The sequence below is a fragment of the Manis pentadactyla genome, chromosome 7 (genome assembly GCF_030020395.1).
Source record: "Manis pentadactyla isolate mManPen7 chromosome 7, mManPen7.hap1, whole genome shotgun sequence".
NCBI lineage: Eukaryota > Metazoa > Chordata > Mammalia > Pholidota > Manidae > Manis > Manis pentadactyla.
Genome location: NC_080025.1, coordinates 117,456,589 through 117,475,866, shown reverse-complemented (window position 1 = coordinate 117,475,866; position 19,278 = coordinate 117,456,589). Strand labels below are relative to the sequence as shown.

General features: G+C 36.1%; 1 protein-coding gene across 2 annotated transcripts in view; it reads right to left on the bottom strand.

Annotated features, from left to right (window-relative positions):
- The window catches only part of CFTR (CF transmembrane conductance regulator), a 164,042-nt gene that overhangs the window by 42,740 nt on the left and 102,024 nt on the right, over positions 1–19,278 (bottom strand). For both annotated transcript variants that reach the window (XM_057504702.1, XM_036905683.2), the window contains exons 16-19: positions 18,213–18,341; positions 4,734–4,771; positions 4,031–4,281; positions 1,009–1,088 (exon numbers count right to left, since the gene is read on the bottom strand). In XM_057504702.1, the coding sequence (XP_057360685.1) occupies positions 1,009–1,088; positions 4,031–4,281; positions 4,734–4,771; positions 18,213–18,341 (498 nt within the window). The remainder of the gene's footprint in view (positions 1–1,008; positions 1,089–4,030; positions 4,282–4,733; positions 4,772–18,212; positions 18,342–19,278) is intronic.

The window sequence follows — 19,278 nt, the reverse complement described above, 5'->3', positions numbered from 1 at the left end:
ATGTTTGTGCCAATCATTTCAGGTGAGGCAAACTGACAACCTAGGTCTCTGCACCTGGTCGTGCACCTGTCGGTTGTGTATATACATACATGTGGTAGCCCTTAATTTGTTTTATAGGTTCTCTCAAATAAAGTATTATTTTGGGGGCGGGAGGAGGGAATGACTCATCTAAGATGGGCTGCATCCCGTTCAACTATCTCTCCAAGGAAATCATGGAGATAGTGGCATTTGCTCTCTGGGGCTCACCCTACACCAGACTAGGAAGCTGGTTTCAAACCTGGCCCAATAAATAGCCGAGGTTATTAACTCACAACACTCCTGAAGTCCTGCCACTTATGGAGTCCGAAGGGGGTATCCCCTAGGTACTTTCATCTCCATCCCCTCCTTTCCTTACCACTCTCACCTCCAATCACCCCATGCTCAGAACCAGAACCTTGGAGGCCTCTTCAGATCTGTCACCCAGGCAGAGTCCTTACTAGTCCTGAATTTTTCTTTCCTCTCTCACCTGCTTGAAAACTTACCTGTACTCCTGTCCCCACAGACACCCTTCTGTCCTTACTGTGAGGTTGCTGGCTTGCTAATCTGTGAAGTATTCATGGATAAGGCTGATTAAAATTGCAGCCCATCAGGAATCCATCTTCATTTTAACATAAGCCCTTTGGAGGCCAGTGCCCTCAATCAAATAGTGATGCCAGTGTCAAAAATGTCCTACTTCATGGACAGTGATTTGGAGGAATATGTCTGTCATACCTTTCAAATCACTCCCAAGTAGACAATTATTACGTCTAGATGTGGAATTGACTTGAGTTTGGGTCAAGTAAACAGTTCTGACTTACCACTGAAGTTATTAAATTTATGCCTAATTTGAAGACTTTTGATACTGACAAAATTCATATACTAGATGGGATTCAACTCTCTAATGAAAAATAAGCAAAAAATAATTTACTTCTTTTTCTAACTATGTAAAGAAGTACAATAAATGCAAAGACACTTCATGTTTTTACAAACCTGGATGAAGTCAAATATGGTAAGAGGCAGAAGATCATCCAAAACTGCTATATCTTTGGAGAATCTATTAAGAATTGCACCTACAAAAGAAAGGAAGAGGAGATCCTTAAAAACCAGTAACCCTTAAAAGACATCAATATTTGATAGATTTGGACAACAGAAGCATTCAGAACTTAAATAAAAATTAGCATATAATCAGATAAATATAAATACAGGCTTAGAAAGTTTTAGTGTTACACAAAGATTCTAAATAACTATGTACTCAAGTTATCATCCCCTTCTATTAGACCTTTATAAAATACAAATTGCCGTCAGATTCAAGCAAAACCTAGTGCCCTTAATAGGGTCCTTATCATTAAGTATGTCTGGACTGAGCACTCAACCTATTACTGCAATCTCATACTTGCAAGCCTGAGCTTAATGATCATACACTGGATATGTGATCCCCTTACGTCTGTATTCCATAATGCATAGATAGCTACCACTTCCTCTGACTTCCACACCTTTCTAACATGCCTCTGCAGAACCCATGGATGCTCTCAATCCCCGCCTACTATGTGTCTGTGTGTTTTAAGGTCATTTATATTGTGACATAGAAAAGATAGGCAAGGACTCTGAGAAAATCAAGGTCAATACACGATTGCAAAGGGGCACATCTTGGAGAATTGGTGCACAATTCAAGGCAAGGAAGCACTGGTTGCTGCCAAGCTTAGCAGCAAATGTCCAGGCAATATAATGAGAACAAATGAGCCATAAGTAATAGCAGTGGTTTTTAAAAGAAAGTATAATCCTTGCATATAGAAATTGGAGTTGGGGGTAGGGGCTGGAAAAGGACATGTAGATGATGTAAGATCATCATCTTGCTATTTCTGTTTTCAGGAGCATAAATAAGAAGGAATGCAAAACAGAGATGTTTCACAATCACATTACAAAATGGGTTAAAGTTTGGAATGTAAGACAAATGAGAAAATGAAATGAATAGTAACCATTTAAATATGAAATAGAGAAGGTTCAGAACCAGCTGTGAGCAACGTTTAAGGGAATGAGGGGCCCTGCAAAGTAGAGGTAGAATGGAAAGTGCACCCCCCTAGGGGGGCAAATGCCCCACAGAAGGGAACAGTGGAAGGGAAGTAACACTTCACAGGGGCTAGGTGACAGACCAGCAGACTGCCTTATTTCATTCTCACAGGGATTTTCTGGGATGAGTATTCCCTTCCCCAGTTTACAGTCGTGGAGGAGAGGTACAAAGGAGCAACTTGTCCATGGTCATCACTCTAACAGGGCCAAGCCAGACCTCAGACACTGCCTGTGCTCTTTCCACTGTATCTCATTGCCCATTTCACTGGAGGAAACTTGGGCAAATGCCCTGCCTTCTCTGGGTCTCAGTTTTCCATACAATGAAATCATTGGATCAAGGTAATTTGACATTTTTCTTTTAGGTCTAAAATTTCTTTGCTCTAAAACAGGATAGTGGTGAATGTAGCCAAATGAGTCAAGGCTTTAAAGACACACAAGGACTTGAGAATAAACACAAGGATCTCCTGAACACTAATGCAGAAATGTTGTTACCAGGGGAAAAAAATGATGAATATATGTTATCTTGAAATTTTTAGATATAAATCACTCCAAAAATCTCAATCTTGGAGTTTATGCATTGCTTTTTTTTTTGGTATCATTAATCTACAAATACATGAAGAACATTATGTTTACTAGGCTCCCCCCTTCACTAAATCCCCTCCACATACCCCTTCACAGTCACTGTCCATCAGCATAGTAAGATGCTGTAAAATCACTACTTGTCTTCTCTGTGTTGCACAGCCCTCCCCGTGCCCTCCCCCACTAAACATGCTAATCATAATGCCCCCTTTCTTTTTCCCCGCCCTTATCCCTCCCTTCCCACCCATCCTCCTCAGTCCCTTTCCCTTTGGTAACTATTAGTCAATGCAGTGTTTCTGGGTCTACCTCTTCTGCCTTACTGTGAGTTCTTCCCACTACCTTATTCATCATTCTATACCAGCCTCTGGCTTAGTGCCACACAGAGCAAGTGCTCAAGAGAATGCTACAAGAATAAAACTTGGGGGGATTCCTTATTAATCTCAGATTCTTTAAATGAGAATTTAAAGGGGAATTAATAGAACTGATTATTTGTAAAATACCTTATTGTCCTTAGTTTTTTAAATCTTTGGCATTTTATTTCACTACTCTTATTTTTGCTGAAATATAATTCACAAAATTGTAAGATATTTAAAGTATACAACATGATGATTTGATGTACATATACCTTGTGAAAGGATTCCTCTCATTGAATTAACGCATCCATCACCACTTATACTTACTTTTTTTTTGGTTGAGAAGAGTTATGGTTTACTCTCTTACCAATTTCCATTAAATAATACAGTGTTATCAATTACAGTCACCATGTTATACATTAAATCCTCAACCCTTATTACAATTGTATAAGTTAAAGCTTGTACCCTTTTAACAACCTCTACGATGGTGTAAAAAATACTTTTCAGATTTCTGCCCCACTCTCCACCAAAAAAAAAAGGAAAACTGGGAAAAATTTTATATGATCATTCTTGAACAGTTACATGCAACTAGATTATTCTACCCCATCTAAAGACGTTATCAGTAAAGAATTTTATATTCCCTTTGGTCACTTCAAACCTTCTCTTCTTTTAAACAATACTACACATTGGCAACAAGATGCCTGAATGGGGGCTAGACCAAATATCTGAATTGAGAAGGACAAATGACCCAAAAGGGGTCAACTTCTGCTGCTGAAGTCCATTAGCATCATTTCTAACAAACTGAGCAACTCGAATTAGCTGATACAGAACTATGAGCAACAATATCTGATAGCCAACAATATCTGGGAAATGTACATGCCAGTCATAAAGAAGCTCAACAAAGGGCAGGTGCCTCCAGGCAAAAGCCGATGATACTACTAGAAACCCAATTAAATCACAGGCCCTTTTGATGATGGACCAGCAGTTTCATTTCGTATAACTTAATCAAGTACCTGCTTTCAACGTGTTGAGGGTTGACATAGGTGCTTGAAGAACAGAATGTAACATTTTGTGGTGTAAAATCTTCGACGCTGTGATTAGAGTATGCACCAGTGGTAAACCTCTGAAGACTCCCAGGGCGAGCAAAGTGTCAGCTACTCCCACATAGATGTAAAAAACATAAAATGAGCTGGTGCTGGTGACGATCACTGCGTAACTGTTATTTGCATTCTTAGTACTATTCCCTTTGTCTTGAGGGGGTGTTCTGCAAAGCAGAGAAATCGTTATTTGGCAACCAAACTTTCTCAACAAATTTCCAAAACATGTAAATGTAACTAAATTTGAGTCTAATGAAATACAACATATTTCATTAGCAGAGTTCATGACTTTAATCTCAAGGAATTACAAGAAAGTAGATTAAGTTTTTCACCACTGAAATAGATAATTAAATTGTTCTTTATTCAGAGAAAATACTAGGTAAATAATGTTCTAAATACTTTTATTTCAACTTATATAACCTAATTACAATTAAATCCTTTAAAAATTGGCAAAGAGCTTCAGGAACTGCACATGTTCACAATTTTAAACAAAAGCATTTGATTTTCCACTACTACCATGTAGTGGGGAATGAAGCACAGTGGATATAACAGTATTTAATAAGACCTGAGTAATCAATTGAAACTAAATACAATCTACAATAGGACATGGAGTACTCACTTTCTAAGTAGCCACAACACAACCAAAGAAGCAGCCACCTGGAATGGAACAATACACACTTGATTTTTTTCTAACACCTTTACCCATTCCTCCCACACTTGCCTCTCATTCCACCCTGACCAGCACCAAAATACACACAGTTTCATTTTCCTTTGCTTTGGTTTCCTGGGTCCAGCAGGAATATTTGGTACAAATATTGTACCAAGAAACACTGTTTGTGGTAAGAGCATGTTAAGTTAATGGCATTCAAACTGTACTCAATTAAATACTTTGCCATTTCTCTCCTTCATTCAACAGAAACAATCTTCTGTTGATGCTATCACAATTATGATACTAGAAATGACTGAAATTATACAATTAGCCCAATAATAACTTTCCAAGGAATAGAATAAAAAAAAAAACAAGAAGAATAAAAAAAAACAAGAAGCAGTAAGGTAATATGAAAATGAACACAGAACACAGCATAAAAATAAATAGGAGGAAACAAATATGCTCAGTATAAGAAATTTTTAAGACTTATTTCAGCTCAAATTGATCTTAAATATTTAACAATACTCTCTAAAAATGTATAAAGAACATTTAGCATTAGTGAAGTTAAATAATCAAGTCCTGTACTTTGAGGAGTATATAAGTTTTAGTTAAATTCACATATCAGAAAGGAGTATAATGATGAAAAAATCTAATGGCGGCATTCTCACTTTCCTGTTTTTCAATGTATGCATAGACTCCATGTATTGTATTAATAAAAATTATCACTGTTTCCTTGAAATTCAAGTAAATTCAAAATGACAAGAAACTCAGCAATAATCTAGTATTTCAAAAGTCTTTGTTGTAATACAAATGTTTTCCTGTTTCCTAAGAGTAATCAAATTACACAAGAACCTAGATACAGGTATATTTCTGAGTCACTCTTCAGTTTTGATAGTCCCTCTTTGTTCTAATCTTTAAAAAGAAGGAGTGTTAATAATGCTGACATTGCCAACATTCTCTGGATGTGAGCAAATCCCAGAAATAAACAGTTTATGATATTTATTATGGAACAATAACCAAAGCAGTTTTCCAAAGAACTGGTCTTGTCAGTGTAATATAGTTATTTCCTGGATCTTGTGGATTGAGACAAGAAACCACCAGCCCAAACTGCGTTTATTGACTGGAACAAAAAGCTTTTTTATGGACTTGATGTAATGACTTCAGTAAAAATATTTGGGGCATATATATCATTTCATTTCCAGAATGGTTTGAGGCTATAAATTGCATGGGGCTTATGATAGAGTGACAGTCCTGAATGATTTAGAGGAAAAACAAAAAGGCCTTCATTTTAATTTTTCTCAGGGTTCTAAACATCATTTCCATGTCATATAGAAAATAGTACACTCTAGATCAGCACTGTCCAACAGTAACTTCTACAATAAAAGAAATGTTCTACATCTTTGTTGTTCAATATTATTGCCAGTTATCACATGAGGCACTTGCTCACTTGAAAAGTGGCTACTGTGCATGACTGAGGAAGTGAATTTCAAATTTTATTTCATAAATTAATTTCATTTAACTTATATGGTCATCGATGGCTGGTGGCTACTGCATTGGACAGGGTATGACTAGACTGTAAAAGCTATTAGTTACGTAGGGGTGTAGACAGGGTGGTATATATCCATGTTGGGCATCAGGAATCTGCTGATGGTATTCTCAAAGACAGATCCATGGATGGCCAAGATGATGATTCAATCATGAACTTTGTAAATGACCCCAATGGAAAAAGAAATAGCAACCAGTATTTATAAGCTAAGTCAGAATTTAAACTCTGTAGATAATTTGTCTACATAATTTAGAAAAACAAATGGAGTGTGAGGTAGAATATCAAAAAATATATATGGAAAGAGAAGCCAAGTGCCTATATTTGAAAGACTCATTTTCTAAATGAATTAGTAAACATCTTAGAAGGCATGATAGATGAAGGCTGGTTGCATATGCAGTAAAACCCAAATAGTATGGTTTCAGAAATAAGATGTAGTGTAGAACTAGAGCAAGAATATATCTAGGACCTATGAGGAGCCCTACCATAACATAATCTGACCAGATACAAGTCTGATATTCACAACCAAAGAAAATATGCACAAAAGAGAAGAAAACTGCCAAGGACAATGTAATAAGGCAGGTGCATAAAGCCACAAAATATGATACAACCAAACAAGGTATAACGGTCCAACATTCCATTATGAAGAAACCTTTAATGATCCACAAAGAAGACACTTCTAAATATTTCAGTGTGGAATATTTGCAGAGGCCTTTAAATACGACAACGTTCTCAACACTCTGGATGTTGAGCGTAGTTAATAAGCAATCCCTCCCAGTCATAACAGATGTCCCAGCCTCCCCTTGGGTGCCCATCCAATCCATTTTCCATACAGCAGAGTGATTTTTTAAAACATAGAAAAGACCATATCATATCTTGGCTGAAGCCTTTCAAAGGCTACCCCCTGTTTTTAAAATAAAACCCAAATGCTTTACTATAGTCAGTGGTCCACAAATCTGTTTTTTGCCTACTTTTCTAACATTACCACAAGCCACTTGCTTCTCACTCTCTCCCCAGTTATACTGGCTTCCTCTCACCTTCCATAATTCATCAAACTCTTCCAAGACGTTTGCAATTACCCAGTCTTTGCATTTCTGACTACTTATTTTTTAAGTAGCAGTTAAATGTCACTCCCTCAGAAAGTTATCCCCATATACCTTCATTTTCCCATCTTTATTTTACTGCACTATTTCCTTCTGGTGTTTGTCACACTCCGATTGCTTCTATCCAATTGTGTTTCTTGTCTATCTCCTCCCTCAGAATGTGAGTCATAAGAGCAAAGAGGAGTTATCTGTCCTCTTTCCCATTGTATCCTCAGTACCTAGGATAATAGTTGGAAAAAGTTGGCACTCGGTAAATCTGTATTTAATAAATAAAGGAATGGATAGATAATATTTAAATAAAAATACAAAAATGTCAACAGAGAGATTATATAATGTTCATATAGGAAACACATTTGAAAAATCAGGTGACATGTCATATGCTATGAAGGGCAAAGATAAAGAACCAAAACCAATTTGTTCTACAAACTTTGTACATGTACAGAATTCACAGCTACCTCCCAAGCCACAAAATGATATGTGTGTGTAAATGAATACCTGTTAAAATACTTGGTATTGTAAGTTTCTACCAAAGGAGCACAGCATTATAAATGTTCTGTTAACATTATAAACATAAGGACATTAGTGTATTCCACCTGTACATTCTGTTTTGTTCTTCACTGTGTACATAGCACATAAAACCATGCCTGGCATATTGAAAGAACTCAAAAAAAATATGTGTTCAATGAGTAAATGGCTGAATGAATGACAGGCAGTAATAATAGAATGACACCTTATCATGACTTAATACACAGATTCCAATGTTTCACAAATCATGCCCTAAAACACAGACCCATGCTAAGTAAAGCTGACTTAAAAAGATTACTATCAATCACTAGCAGCAGAGGTATTATGGAAGCACATTACATGTCTATTTTACTAATAATGTAAAGGGATTATTATTAAATCCTCATTAACAATAATAATAAGGGATTCCTCATTAACAAAAAGAAGGGAAATCATAAAACAATAGGATACAGTGGACCTTTGGTACACTTCCTAAAAATCACAGAATGAAAGCACTAAAAAAGATCTCTAGATACTCCAGTCAACAACAATAACTTCTGGTTTGTTGTAAAAGGAAACAGGAAACTGCCTCCTACTCTATTATTTGCATTTCTTCTCTGTCTACTCAATGATGCACTGCCAAGCAGGAGCACTAGGAAGACCAACATAAAATAAATTATATAGCCCTTATCCTTGGTGCTCTTATCTAAGAACTTACAGAAGATATTGTCTGATAGGGGGAAAATGGTATAAAAATATAAACGTAGGCTGACCCCCTTATCAAAATAACACACTAATGAAAAGTGGTAACAAACTGAATAGATCAGACCAGTCATTTCAGTTTAGTACTTTGAAGATATAAAAAAAAGCTACAAATTCCTTACTCTAAAAAAGGAAGCATATTAATCCTACTTTATAAAATCATAAAATATAAACTGAAGAATGGCCCCTATGAAAACTAAAATGGACAAATCACTTTCATCAAGGAAAAAGTATGTCTTAACCTTAGCTTCTCTGACTATAAGGAATATGAGGCTGTAAACAAGGTTTAAAAAACTAAATTATCTGTCTGGATTGGCACCCAGTACCATCATGCAAAGCACCCATGAGATATTTCAAAGGGAATGAGAAAAGGACACACTGGTATTAAAAAAAGAGCTTAGTCTAAAAGAAAAACTATGTAAATTTTGATTCAAAGAAGGTAACAGAATTGTGAACATCAGTGAATGCATTATTTAGCTACATAACTGGGCATATAATTAAAACAATTACTATTTGTCTACTACCATCAAGTTTGTTATTTAATATTTTGAGAACCAGCTAATTAGCAATGCCTCCACAATCTTAACCAAAAAAGGCTCATCATTCATTATATTATTTCTTGCCTAGAAAATGACATTATAACTTGTTTTGTCCATTAAAAAGACAATTTTTTGCCATAATTGTGAGAGATCAACAAATAATGGGTAATTATACAGCATCTACATCTTCTGTTGTAATTTAGCCCACAAAGGACTACTGTCTTCTTGATTAAATGAGCTAATAATGCTGTACACATGTGCAGCAGCTCAATGCTCAATCACTAATTAATTAATTAATTAATTAAACACCATTTTGTAAGGTGTATAAATTCAACTGTGAACCTGCATGGGATGAAGATCTTATAAATTAATATAAATCACCACCACATTCAGATAGGACCATTTCTTCTTACATAACTATAAATTGAAGACAATCAAGAAATGTGATCTTTCAATGCAGAGGTTCAAATCGTTAGGAATTATAAAGGGCTGGTTGAGATTAAATGTGGCACAGGAGTGGTTTTCTTCATATTCATGTTGGTCATTTGGCATGACTGACAGAGATTAATGAGGCAAATTTGAAACACATTTCAATGCAGTTTTTATTACTTTTGTGAGAGTGTTGATTACCCAACTCCATAGTTGTGTTAAAGTATAAAAGAATTAATTCAAACTTTCATTATCTCTGTTATGGACTTGTTCGCCACAAACGATCTTGAGCTTTATAATGATGATATGACATCAGGATATTAATGATAATAGCAAATAGCATTTCTATGTGCCAAGCCCTACATTTAAATGCTTTATAATCATGATGTCTCTTATGCCATAAAAATGACCTGTGAAGCTTATACTTTTGCAATCTTTATTTTATAGGAGGGAACTGAGACTCCAGGGAGTTGAACTTGCTCAGTTTCACAGTGTTAATAAGACAGAGTTAGGTCACAGCCAGGTCCTTCTGGTTCCACATCTGGCACTGTATATAATGCATCTCACATAAAGCCTCCATTTGATTTATTAACTTAAAATAATAGGGCAAAAGAAGAGATATCACTAGAATTCAAAGATCAAAGGGAAACTGATGGTTTATAGGTGAAGTCATATATACACATTTTTGGTACACACGTTTAGATATTTAACACTAACTTACTTGGTCAGGAGAAGTAATGATACTTAATGTAGACTTTTTATATTACACGAAGTTAGAAACAACCTAACAATAAGAAAAAGTGGTAGCTACAAGTTTGGGGTTCAGTTATACATATATATATATATATTTATCCTGCCTCAGGAGAGTGTTCTCCACATGGGTCATTTCTTTCCTTGAAGGAAGCATGGGCTTGCAGGTTAACTTCAGGTTTTGTATTAGGACACACCCTGAGTATCCTCTGGAATAAATATATCTAGAGTAAGGAACCCTTCACAGGCTGAATCCAATCCACAGATAAGTTTTAGTATGCCCATGTAGTGATCATTTGTTTGTTTTTATTCTATCAACTACCCACATTTAAAAGTGGGAAATTTTAATGGAAAAATCTGATTCCTATCTCATCTTGAAAATAAGAAGATTTAACAAAATTGAATGTAATTCCCTCATGGCAAATCCTTGGCTTGGTGCCAAGTTACAGCTATCCCCTTTAGACAACTGGAGAGCAAATGTTCTCCATTCAGCCTCAAAGCCACTTTACCTACAGACATTCTCTGCCAGGCCCCTTTTGGCATTTAGGTGGTTGCTTCTGATGTAAAGAACAGCCTCATCCACTAACTAGTTTCTTACATTGATGTTGATATGGAATGGAGCTTAGCCTACTATGCTCTTTGCACCTCCTTTTTTTTTTTAACCTGGTGATGTGAAGGGCATGGCAAAGAGACCATACTGGTAGCACCAAAGACAAAAAAGTTCTGTGAGTGGGTGATACGGATCTCTGAAAGGATTGTTTAACATGATTTCTAAGCCATTAATGTATATATTTTTCATTTTGAGGATAGTCATTTAAAAGCAGTGATTCAGCACTTACATATTTAGTAATGTGATATCTAGAGTCAAATTAATTTAAAATTTAGTAAGGTTGTGGGGAGGAATGATGGCAGAATAGGAAGGCAAGGCAGAAACCTCCTTCCATACACACAGCAAGGAAGCAACTACAGCAGATACAACTAACCCTGAAAACAACATGAAGACTGCAGAACAGACCATGTACACATGGTGAAGAAGAGAAGACCATACAGACAGGGATAAAGTGGCAGACCCATAATCAGGACCCAATCCCAAGCCCCATCCCACAAGTGGGAGGGAGAGGAATGGAGTGGGGAGGAGATAAGCACTCAGGAACTCTGCACACCTGTCCCCGGAGCTCTGTTCTGGGAAACTGAGTTCACTTTGCATTGGGCTTTGGTGATTAACGGGTCTGGACACCAGGGAAAGCTGGAGCACTCTGGAGGCTGAGACTCCAGCCATTTGTGGAGGACAGGCATGCTCCATTGTCCTGCTGAGACCCAACACAGAGGCAACAGTTCAAGAGATTTACCAGCAGTGGGAAAGGTGCCACAGGGGTGGGGTTTTATGGAGCTCTCTCCAAAGGAGAAAGGGCAGGTAGAGGACACTTCCTCAGCCCTCACTCAGCTCAACTGGCTGGTCGCTCCTGGGAGCCCAAAATACTCCATTCCCCTCACTGGTGGCTCAGCCCCTAGGCACTTCTCTGCATGCCCACCCACCCACCTGCTCATCCCAGCAGCAGTCAGACTTTGCTGCCTGGCTTTCCCAGCTTTCTTGGCCCTCTCTTACCCAACTGGGAAGGCGCCTGTAGGAGCCAGCTTCAAATACTCCTTTCTCCACACTGGCAGCCCAGGCCCACACTGTGTTCACTTGTGCACACCTGTGGTGCCCACCCCATCATCCCAACAGCTCAGTCATCCCTGCAGGGCAGGCAGAGGGCAGCCGCACCTACAATGATCCCAGCAGAATCACAGCTGCTCAGCTCAAAAAGGGCTGGCTGAGGTGAGCTGCCACAATGGTAGACTGAGATCAGCCACTGCCAACAGACAGGCAGAAAGGTGGCCCCATTCATAGCCCAACAACAGCAGCTGGGCATCCACTGGGAAGGAGAAACTGATGAGTAAAGAGTCTTAAGCTTCTGGGCACCACAGGATACCTTCTTCATAAAACCATTACTCTCCAGACCAGACAACATAGAGGATCTATCTAAAACAAAGGAAGAAACACAGAAACCCTGAAAAAATGAGGAGCCAGAGGAATATGTTCCAAACAAAAGTATAGGATAAGACAGCAGAAAGAAGGCTAAATGAATCAGAGATCCAAATTGTCTTGATAAAAATTTCAAAGTAACAGTCATAAATATGCACACTGATTTGTGGAAAAGTATTGACAATCTCAGTAAGGACTTCAACAAAAAGAAAGAACACTTAAAAAACCACTCAGAGCCGAAGAATACAATATCTAAAATGAAAAATACAATTGATGGAATGAATAATAAACTGATGCAAGTAGAGGAGACAATCAATGAGGTGGAACTTAGAGGACAGGAAAATGATGAAGCTGAGGAACAGAGAGAAAAAAGAATCTCTAGAAATGAGATGATACTAAGAGAGCCATGTGAGAACTCCAAACAAAACAATATTTGCATAATAGGGGCACCAGCAGGAGAAGAGAAAGAGAAAGGAGTAGAAAGTCTCTTTGAAGAAATAATTGCTGTAAACTTCCCTAATCTGGGGAAGGAAATAGACACCCAGAAGCGCAGGGAGCCCCTAACAAAAGGAAACCCAGGAAGATGACACCAAAACATATAATAACTAAAATAACAAAGATTAAGGATAAAGAGAGGGCAATGAAAGTACTTAGAGGAAAAAAATTCTTATATAGGAAACCCCATCAAGCTATTAGCAGATTTCTCAGCAGAAACTTTACAGGCCAGAGAGAGTTGCATGAAATATTTAATGTATTGAAACAAAAGGACCTTCAACCAAAAATCCCCTACCCAGCAAGGTTATCATTCATAATTGAAGGTCATATTAAGAGATTCCCAGATAAATGAAAGCTGAAGAAATTCACCACCACTAAAACAGCCTTACAGAGTATGTTAAATGGAGTTGGAGATGGAAATGTTCTTAAGCCTAAATATTTTTCACCAGTGAAAATAAACCTACAGTAAAGGTAGTAAATCAATTACTTACCAAGCAAGTATGAAGTCTAAAACAAAACAAAATCAGTAAAATCAACTATACACAAAATCAGAAAAGGGGTACACAAAAAAATGCAGATTATGATACCTAATACATAAATTGTAGAAGAGGAAGAAGAAAAATATTAGTGCTTTTAGATTATGTTTGAAATAGAGTGATGACCAACTTAATAAAGACTGTTATATATTTAGAAAACTATCCAAGAACCTTATGGTAACCACAAACCTAAAGCCCATAATAGATACACAAAACATTAGGGAATAAAATGGAAATCCAATCACAACACTGAAGAAAACCGTCAAATAACAAGAGTATAAGAGAAGAAAGGAACAGAGAGGAACTACAAAACAACCAGAAAACAATTAATAAAATGGCAGTAAGTACATAACTATCAATAACACCTCAAGTGTAAATGGACTGAATGCACCAATCAAAAGATAAAGGGTGGCAGAATGGATAAAGAAACAAGACCCATCTATATGCTGCCTATAAGAGACTCATTTCATACCCAAAGACAAACACAAACTGAAAGTGAAGGGATAGAAAAAGATATTTCATGCAAGTAACAGGGAGAAAAAAGCAGGAGTAGCAGTACTGTGTCAGAAAAAAATAGACTTCAAAACAAAGAAAGTAACAAGAGACAAAGAAGAACATTACATAATAACACAAGGATCAATCCAACAAAAATATAACACTTATAAATACCTCTGCACCCAACATAGGAGCACCTAAGTATGTAAAACAAATACTAACAGAACTGAACAGTGAAATAGACTGCAACTCAATCATACTAGGAGACTTTAACACACCACTTATATCAATGGACAAGTCATCCAGCCAGAAAATAAATAAGGAAACAGAGGCACTGAACAATACATTACATCAGATGGACTTAACAGATGTCTATGGAACATTCAACCCAAAAGCAACAGCATACACAATTTTCTCAAGAGCTCATGGAACATTCTCCAAAATAGATCACATGCTAGGCTACAAAAGAGCCTCAATAAATTCAGAAAGATTGAAATTGTATCAAGAAAGTTCTCAGACCACAATGATATGAAACTAGAAATAAATTACACAAAGAAAACTAAAACCCCATAAACAACATGCTCCTAAAAATCAATGGATCAATGAACAAACCAAAGTAGGAATTAAGCAATACATGGAGACAAATGAAAACAAAAATACAACAGTCCAAAATTTGTGGGATGCTGCAAAAGCACTTTTCAGAGGGAAGTACATAGCAATATAGGCCTACTTCAAGAAACAAGAATATCCCAAATAAACACTTTAAACTCACAATTAAAGAAACTAGAAAAAGAAGAACATATGAAACCCAAAATTAGTAGGAGAGGGACATAATAAAGATCAGAGCAGAAATAAAATAGAAAGAATAAAATGATAGAAAAACGTCAACGAAAGCAAGATCTGGTTCTTTGAGAAGATAAACAAAATAGACAAACCCCCAGCCAGACACATGAGGAAACAGAGACAGGACACAAGTAAACAAAATCAGAAGTGAAAAAGGAATAGTCATAACTGATACCACAGAAATACAAAGAATTATTGGAGAATTTTATAAGAAATCATGTGCCAATAAATTAGACAACCTAGAAGAAATGGACAAATTCCTAGGTAACTACAATTCTCCAAGACTGACTCAGGAAGAAACAGAAAATCAGAACAGACCAATTACCAATAGCAAAATTTAACTGGTAACCAAAAAACTCCCAATAAACAAAAGTCCAAGAGTAGATGGCTTCACAGCTGAATTCTACCAATCATTTAAAGAAGAGCTGATATACATCCTTCCTACAATATTTCAAAAAGTAGAAAAGGAGGGAATAATTCCAAACTTGTTCTATGAAGCCAGACCCACTCTAATACCAAAACAAGACAAAGATTATACAGAAAAACTATAGATTAATATCCTGGATGAACATAGATGCAAAAATTCTCAACAAAATATTTGCAAACTAAAGTCAAAAAGATCATCCATCACAAACAAGTGGCATTTATTTCAGGAATGCAAGGATGGTATAATATTCATAAATCAATCAATGTGTTATACCACATTAATAAAAAGGATAAAAATCACATGATCATCTCAATAGATACCAAGAAAGCATTTATCAAATTCAACATTTATTCATGATAAAAATTTTCAACAAAATGGGTACAGAGGGAACATACCTCAACATAATAAAGGCCATATACAACAAACCCACAGCGAACATCACACTCAATGGTGAAAAACTAAAAGCTTTTCCTCTAAGATCAGGAACAAGACAAGGATGTCCACTCTCATCTCTTTTATTCAACACAGTACTGGAAGTCCTAGCTATCGCAATCAGGCAACACAAAGAAATAAAAAGCATCCAGATGGCAAGGAACAAGTTAAACTATCACTGTTTGCAGATGACATGATATTGTACATAAAAACCCTAAAGAATCCACTCTAAAACTACTAGAACTAATAACTACCTTCAGCAAAGTTGCAGGATACAAAATTAATACACAGAAATCTGTTGCATTCCTATATTCTAATGATGAGCTAGTGAAAAGAGAAATGAGGAAAACAATTCTATTCACAATTGCATCAAAAAGAATAAAATACCCAGGAATAAATCTAACCAAGGAAGTGAAAGACCAATAACTTGAAAACTACAAGACACTCTTGCGAGAAATTAAAGAAGAAACCAATAAATGGAAATACATCCCATGCTCATAGGAAGGAAGAATTAATATTGTCAAAATGGCCATCCTGCCTAAAGCAATCTACAGATTCAATGCAATCCCTATCATAATACCAAAAACATTCTTCAGTGAACTAGGAAAAATAGTTCTAAAATTCATATGGAACCACAAAAGACCCCAAGTAGCCAAAACAATCCTTAGAAGCAAGAATAAAGCAGGGGAGGATTAAACACCCCAACTTCAAGCTCTACTACAAAGACACAGCAATCAAACAGTATGGTACTGCCACAGAACAGACCTATAGATCAATGGAACAGAATAGAGAGCCCAGATATAAACCCATGCATACATGGTCAATTAATATATATAATAAAGGAGCCTTGAATATACAATGGGAAAAAGACAGCCTCTTCAACAACTGGTCATTGGAAAAACTAGACAGCTACATGTAAGAGAATGAAACTGAATTATTGTCTAACTCCATACACAAAAGTAAACTTGAAATGGATCAAAGACCTGAAATAAGTCATGAAACCATAAAACTCTTGGAAGAAAACATAGGCAAAAATCTCTTGATCAGAAGCATGAGTAATTTTTTCCTGCACATATCTCCTTGGGCAAGGGAAACAAAAGCAAAAATGAAGAAGTGGGACTATCAAACTAAAAAGCTTCTGTACAGCAAAGGACACCATCAAGAAAACAAAAAGGCAACCTACAGTATGGGAGAATATATTTGTAAATGATTTATCCAATAATGGGTTAACATCCAAAATAAATAAAGAGCTCCTATGTCTCAACGCCAAAAAAACAAATAACCTGATTAAAAAATGAGTGGAGGACCTCAACAGACATTTCTCCAATAAAGAAATATAGATGACCAACAAGCACATGGAAAGATGCTCCACATCACTAATCATCAGTTGAGTGCATCTCAAAACCACAATGAGATATCACCTCACTCCAGTCAGAATGACCACTATCTAAAAGACAAGAAATAACAAGTATTGGTAAGGATGTGGGGAAAATGGAACCTTCCTACACTGTTGATGGGAATAGAAATTGGTGCAGTCATTGTGAAAAGCAGTACGGATGTTCCTCAAAATACTAAAAATAGAAATTGACCCAGTAATTCCACTTATAGGAATTCACTTGAAAACAAAACCCTGATCTGAAAAGATATATATACCCCTTGATTACTGGCACATTACTTACAACATTCAAGATATGAAAACAAACCAAAGTGTCTATCAATAGATGAATGGATAAAAGAAAAGGTGGTACAAATATACAATGGAATATTATTCAGCCATAAAAAAGAGAGCAGTCCTGCTATTTGCGCCAACATGCATGGACCTAAAGGACATTATGCTAAGTGAAATAAGCCTGGTGGATAAAGAAAAATACCATATTTCACTTAATTGTGGAATCTGAAAACAAAAAAAAATGAACAAAACAGCAGTAGACTCACAGACACTGAAAAGTGACTGGTGGTTACAATGAGGGAGGGGTTAGGGTGTGTGGGTGGGGAGGGTGAGGGGAACAAAGGGGTACAAAATACTCAATCATAATATAAATTGGTCACAGGGATGGTAGTACAGCATGTAAAATATAGCCAATGATTCTGTAATATCTTCCTATAATGACTGACAGAAACTGCACTAGTCGCAGTGAGGATTTAATAATGTGGGTAAGCGTTGAACCACTGTGCTGCATACTTGAAACCAATATAAGATAGTATATCAACTATACTTTAATACAATAAAATAAATCAATAAGTAAAATTTAGTACAGAATGATTTTAAGTGTGCAATTTCAATCCATATAAAGGCATTCTACTTTGAGGTTTTGCACCTATTAAAAACTTCATGTAGAAAAACTGTGTTAAAGAATATTTAAAATGCCATGTATGAAATACTAAAATATCAATAGGAGAACCATATGGATCTATACATACCACTATACAAATGCAAAATTACTTGTATATTATTTATGTATATACATGTTTATATGGTGAATGCATACATATTTATATATACTTCCAAACTATTCTTAATTTAACTTTAAATCACAGTCATATTTAATGACAGAAAATTCTTACCTCAACCAGAAAAATAACTAAGCACCAAATAAGCACAAAAATTAAACTCTTATGGACAGTGAGATATCGAAGGTATGTGTTCCACGTAGTCACTGCTGGTATGCTCTCCAAGTCATCAAAAAAACACTCCTGAAAAAAAGAATCATGGTGATTACAATGAGGTTTCACACTACCATTGTGATTTTATTTTGAATGTGCAGAAATAAAGGAATATTAATATTTGAAGCTAAGTGAATTTCAACAAATATAAACCATTATGAATGACATGTGTGATGTCGTTCCACATTCAGTATAATGTCTATTGGAGCAACATCACTTTTTGAAAAATGAGAACCACTAGATTTCTTCAAAATTCTGAAAGCATTTCACTGATTATAAAACTGTATTATTTTTGGACAATTTTGCCATTTTAATGCCTATCAGCATTACACCTTTTATCAAATAAATGGTGCCATCAAACTGAAGCTTCCCAGAACTCTCTTTGATTTAACTTATTTTTTCAGAGGTCCATAGACAAACAGTTTGCAATTTTGCTACCTTAGAGGTCTTTCAATGGACATGAAGGCCAGCTGATGTTTGTACATTCCTCAGTAATTAGGATTATCTCTCTTTCCAGCTATGATATAAATTGCATAATTTTAATCTTTAATGTACTTCCTTAGAAGTCTTTATTTGTCCTTTGGTAAATGCATTTAAAATTTTTGAAAAAGAGTAATTCCAGATATTCCAAAAAAGATGGCTTTGTTTTTCATGATTCACAGAAGCAGCACTAGATCCTCAAAGAAGGAAATTGGCATATAAACACTGGTTAGGTGTAAAGATGTCTGGCATCAAATAAACTTGGATAGGTTCAAGTTTGGGAAATTCATTCAGGTTGATATTAAAGCCATGTAGATAAACTATCCTTTTGGAATTTTTAAAAATTATAGAAACACTGAAAGCATGTATATATAGAGATCACCTATTCTATTCCCTGATTTTACAAAGGAGAAAACCTTGGTGTAGAGATGCTAAATGACTGTGACTTGCCAAAGGCCACACTACTCTTAAATGACCTATGTGTCAA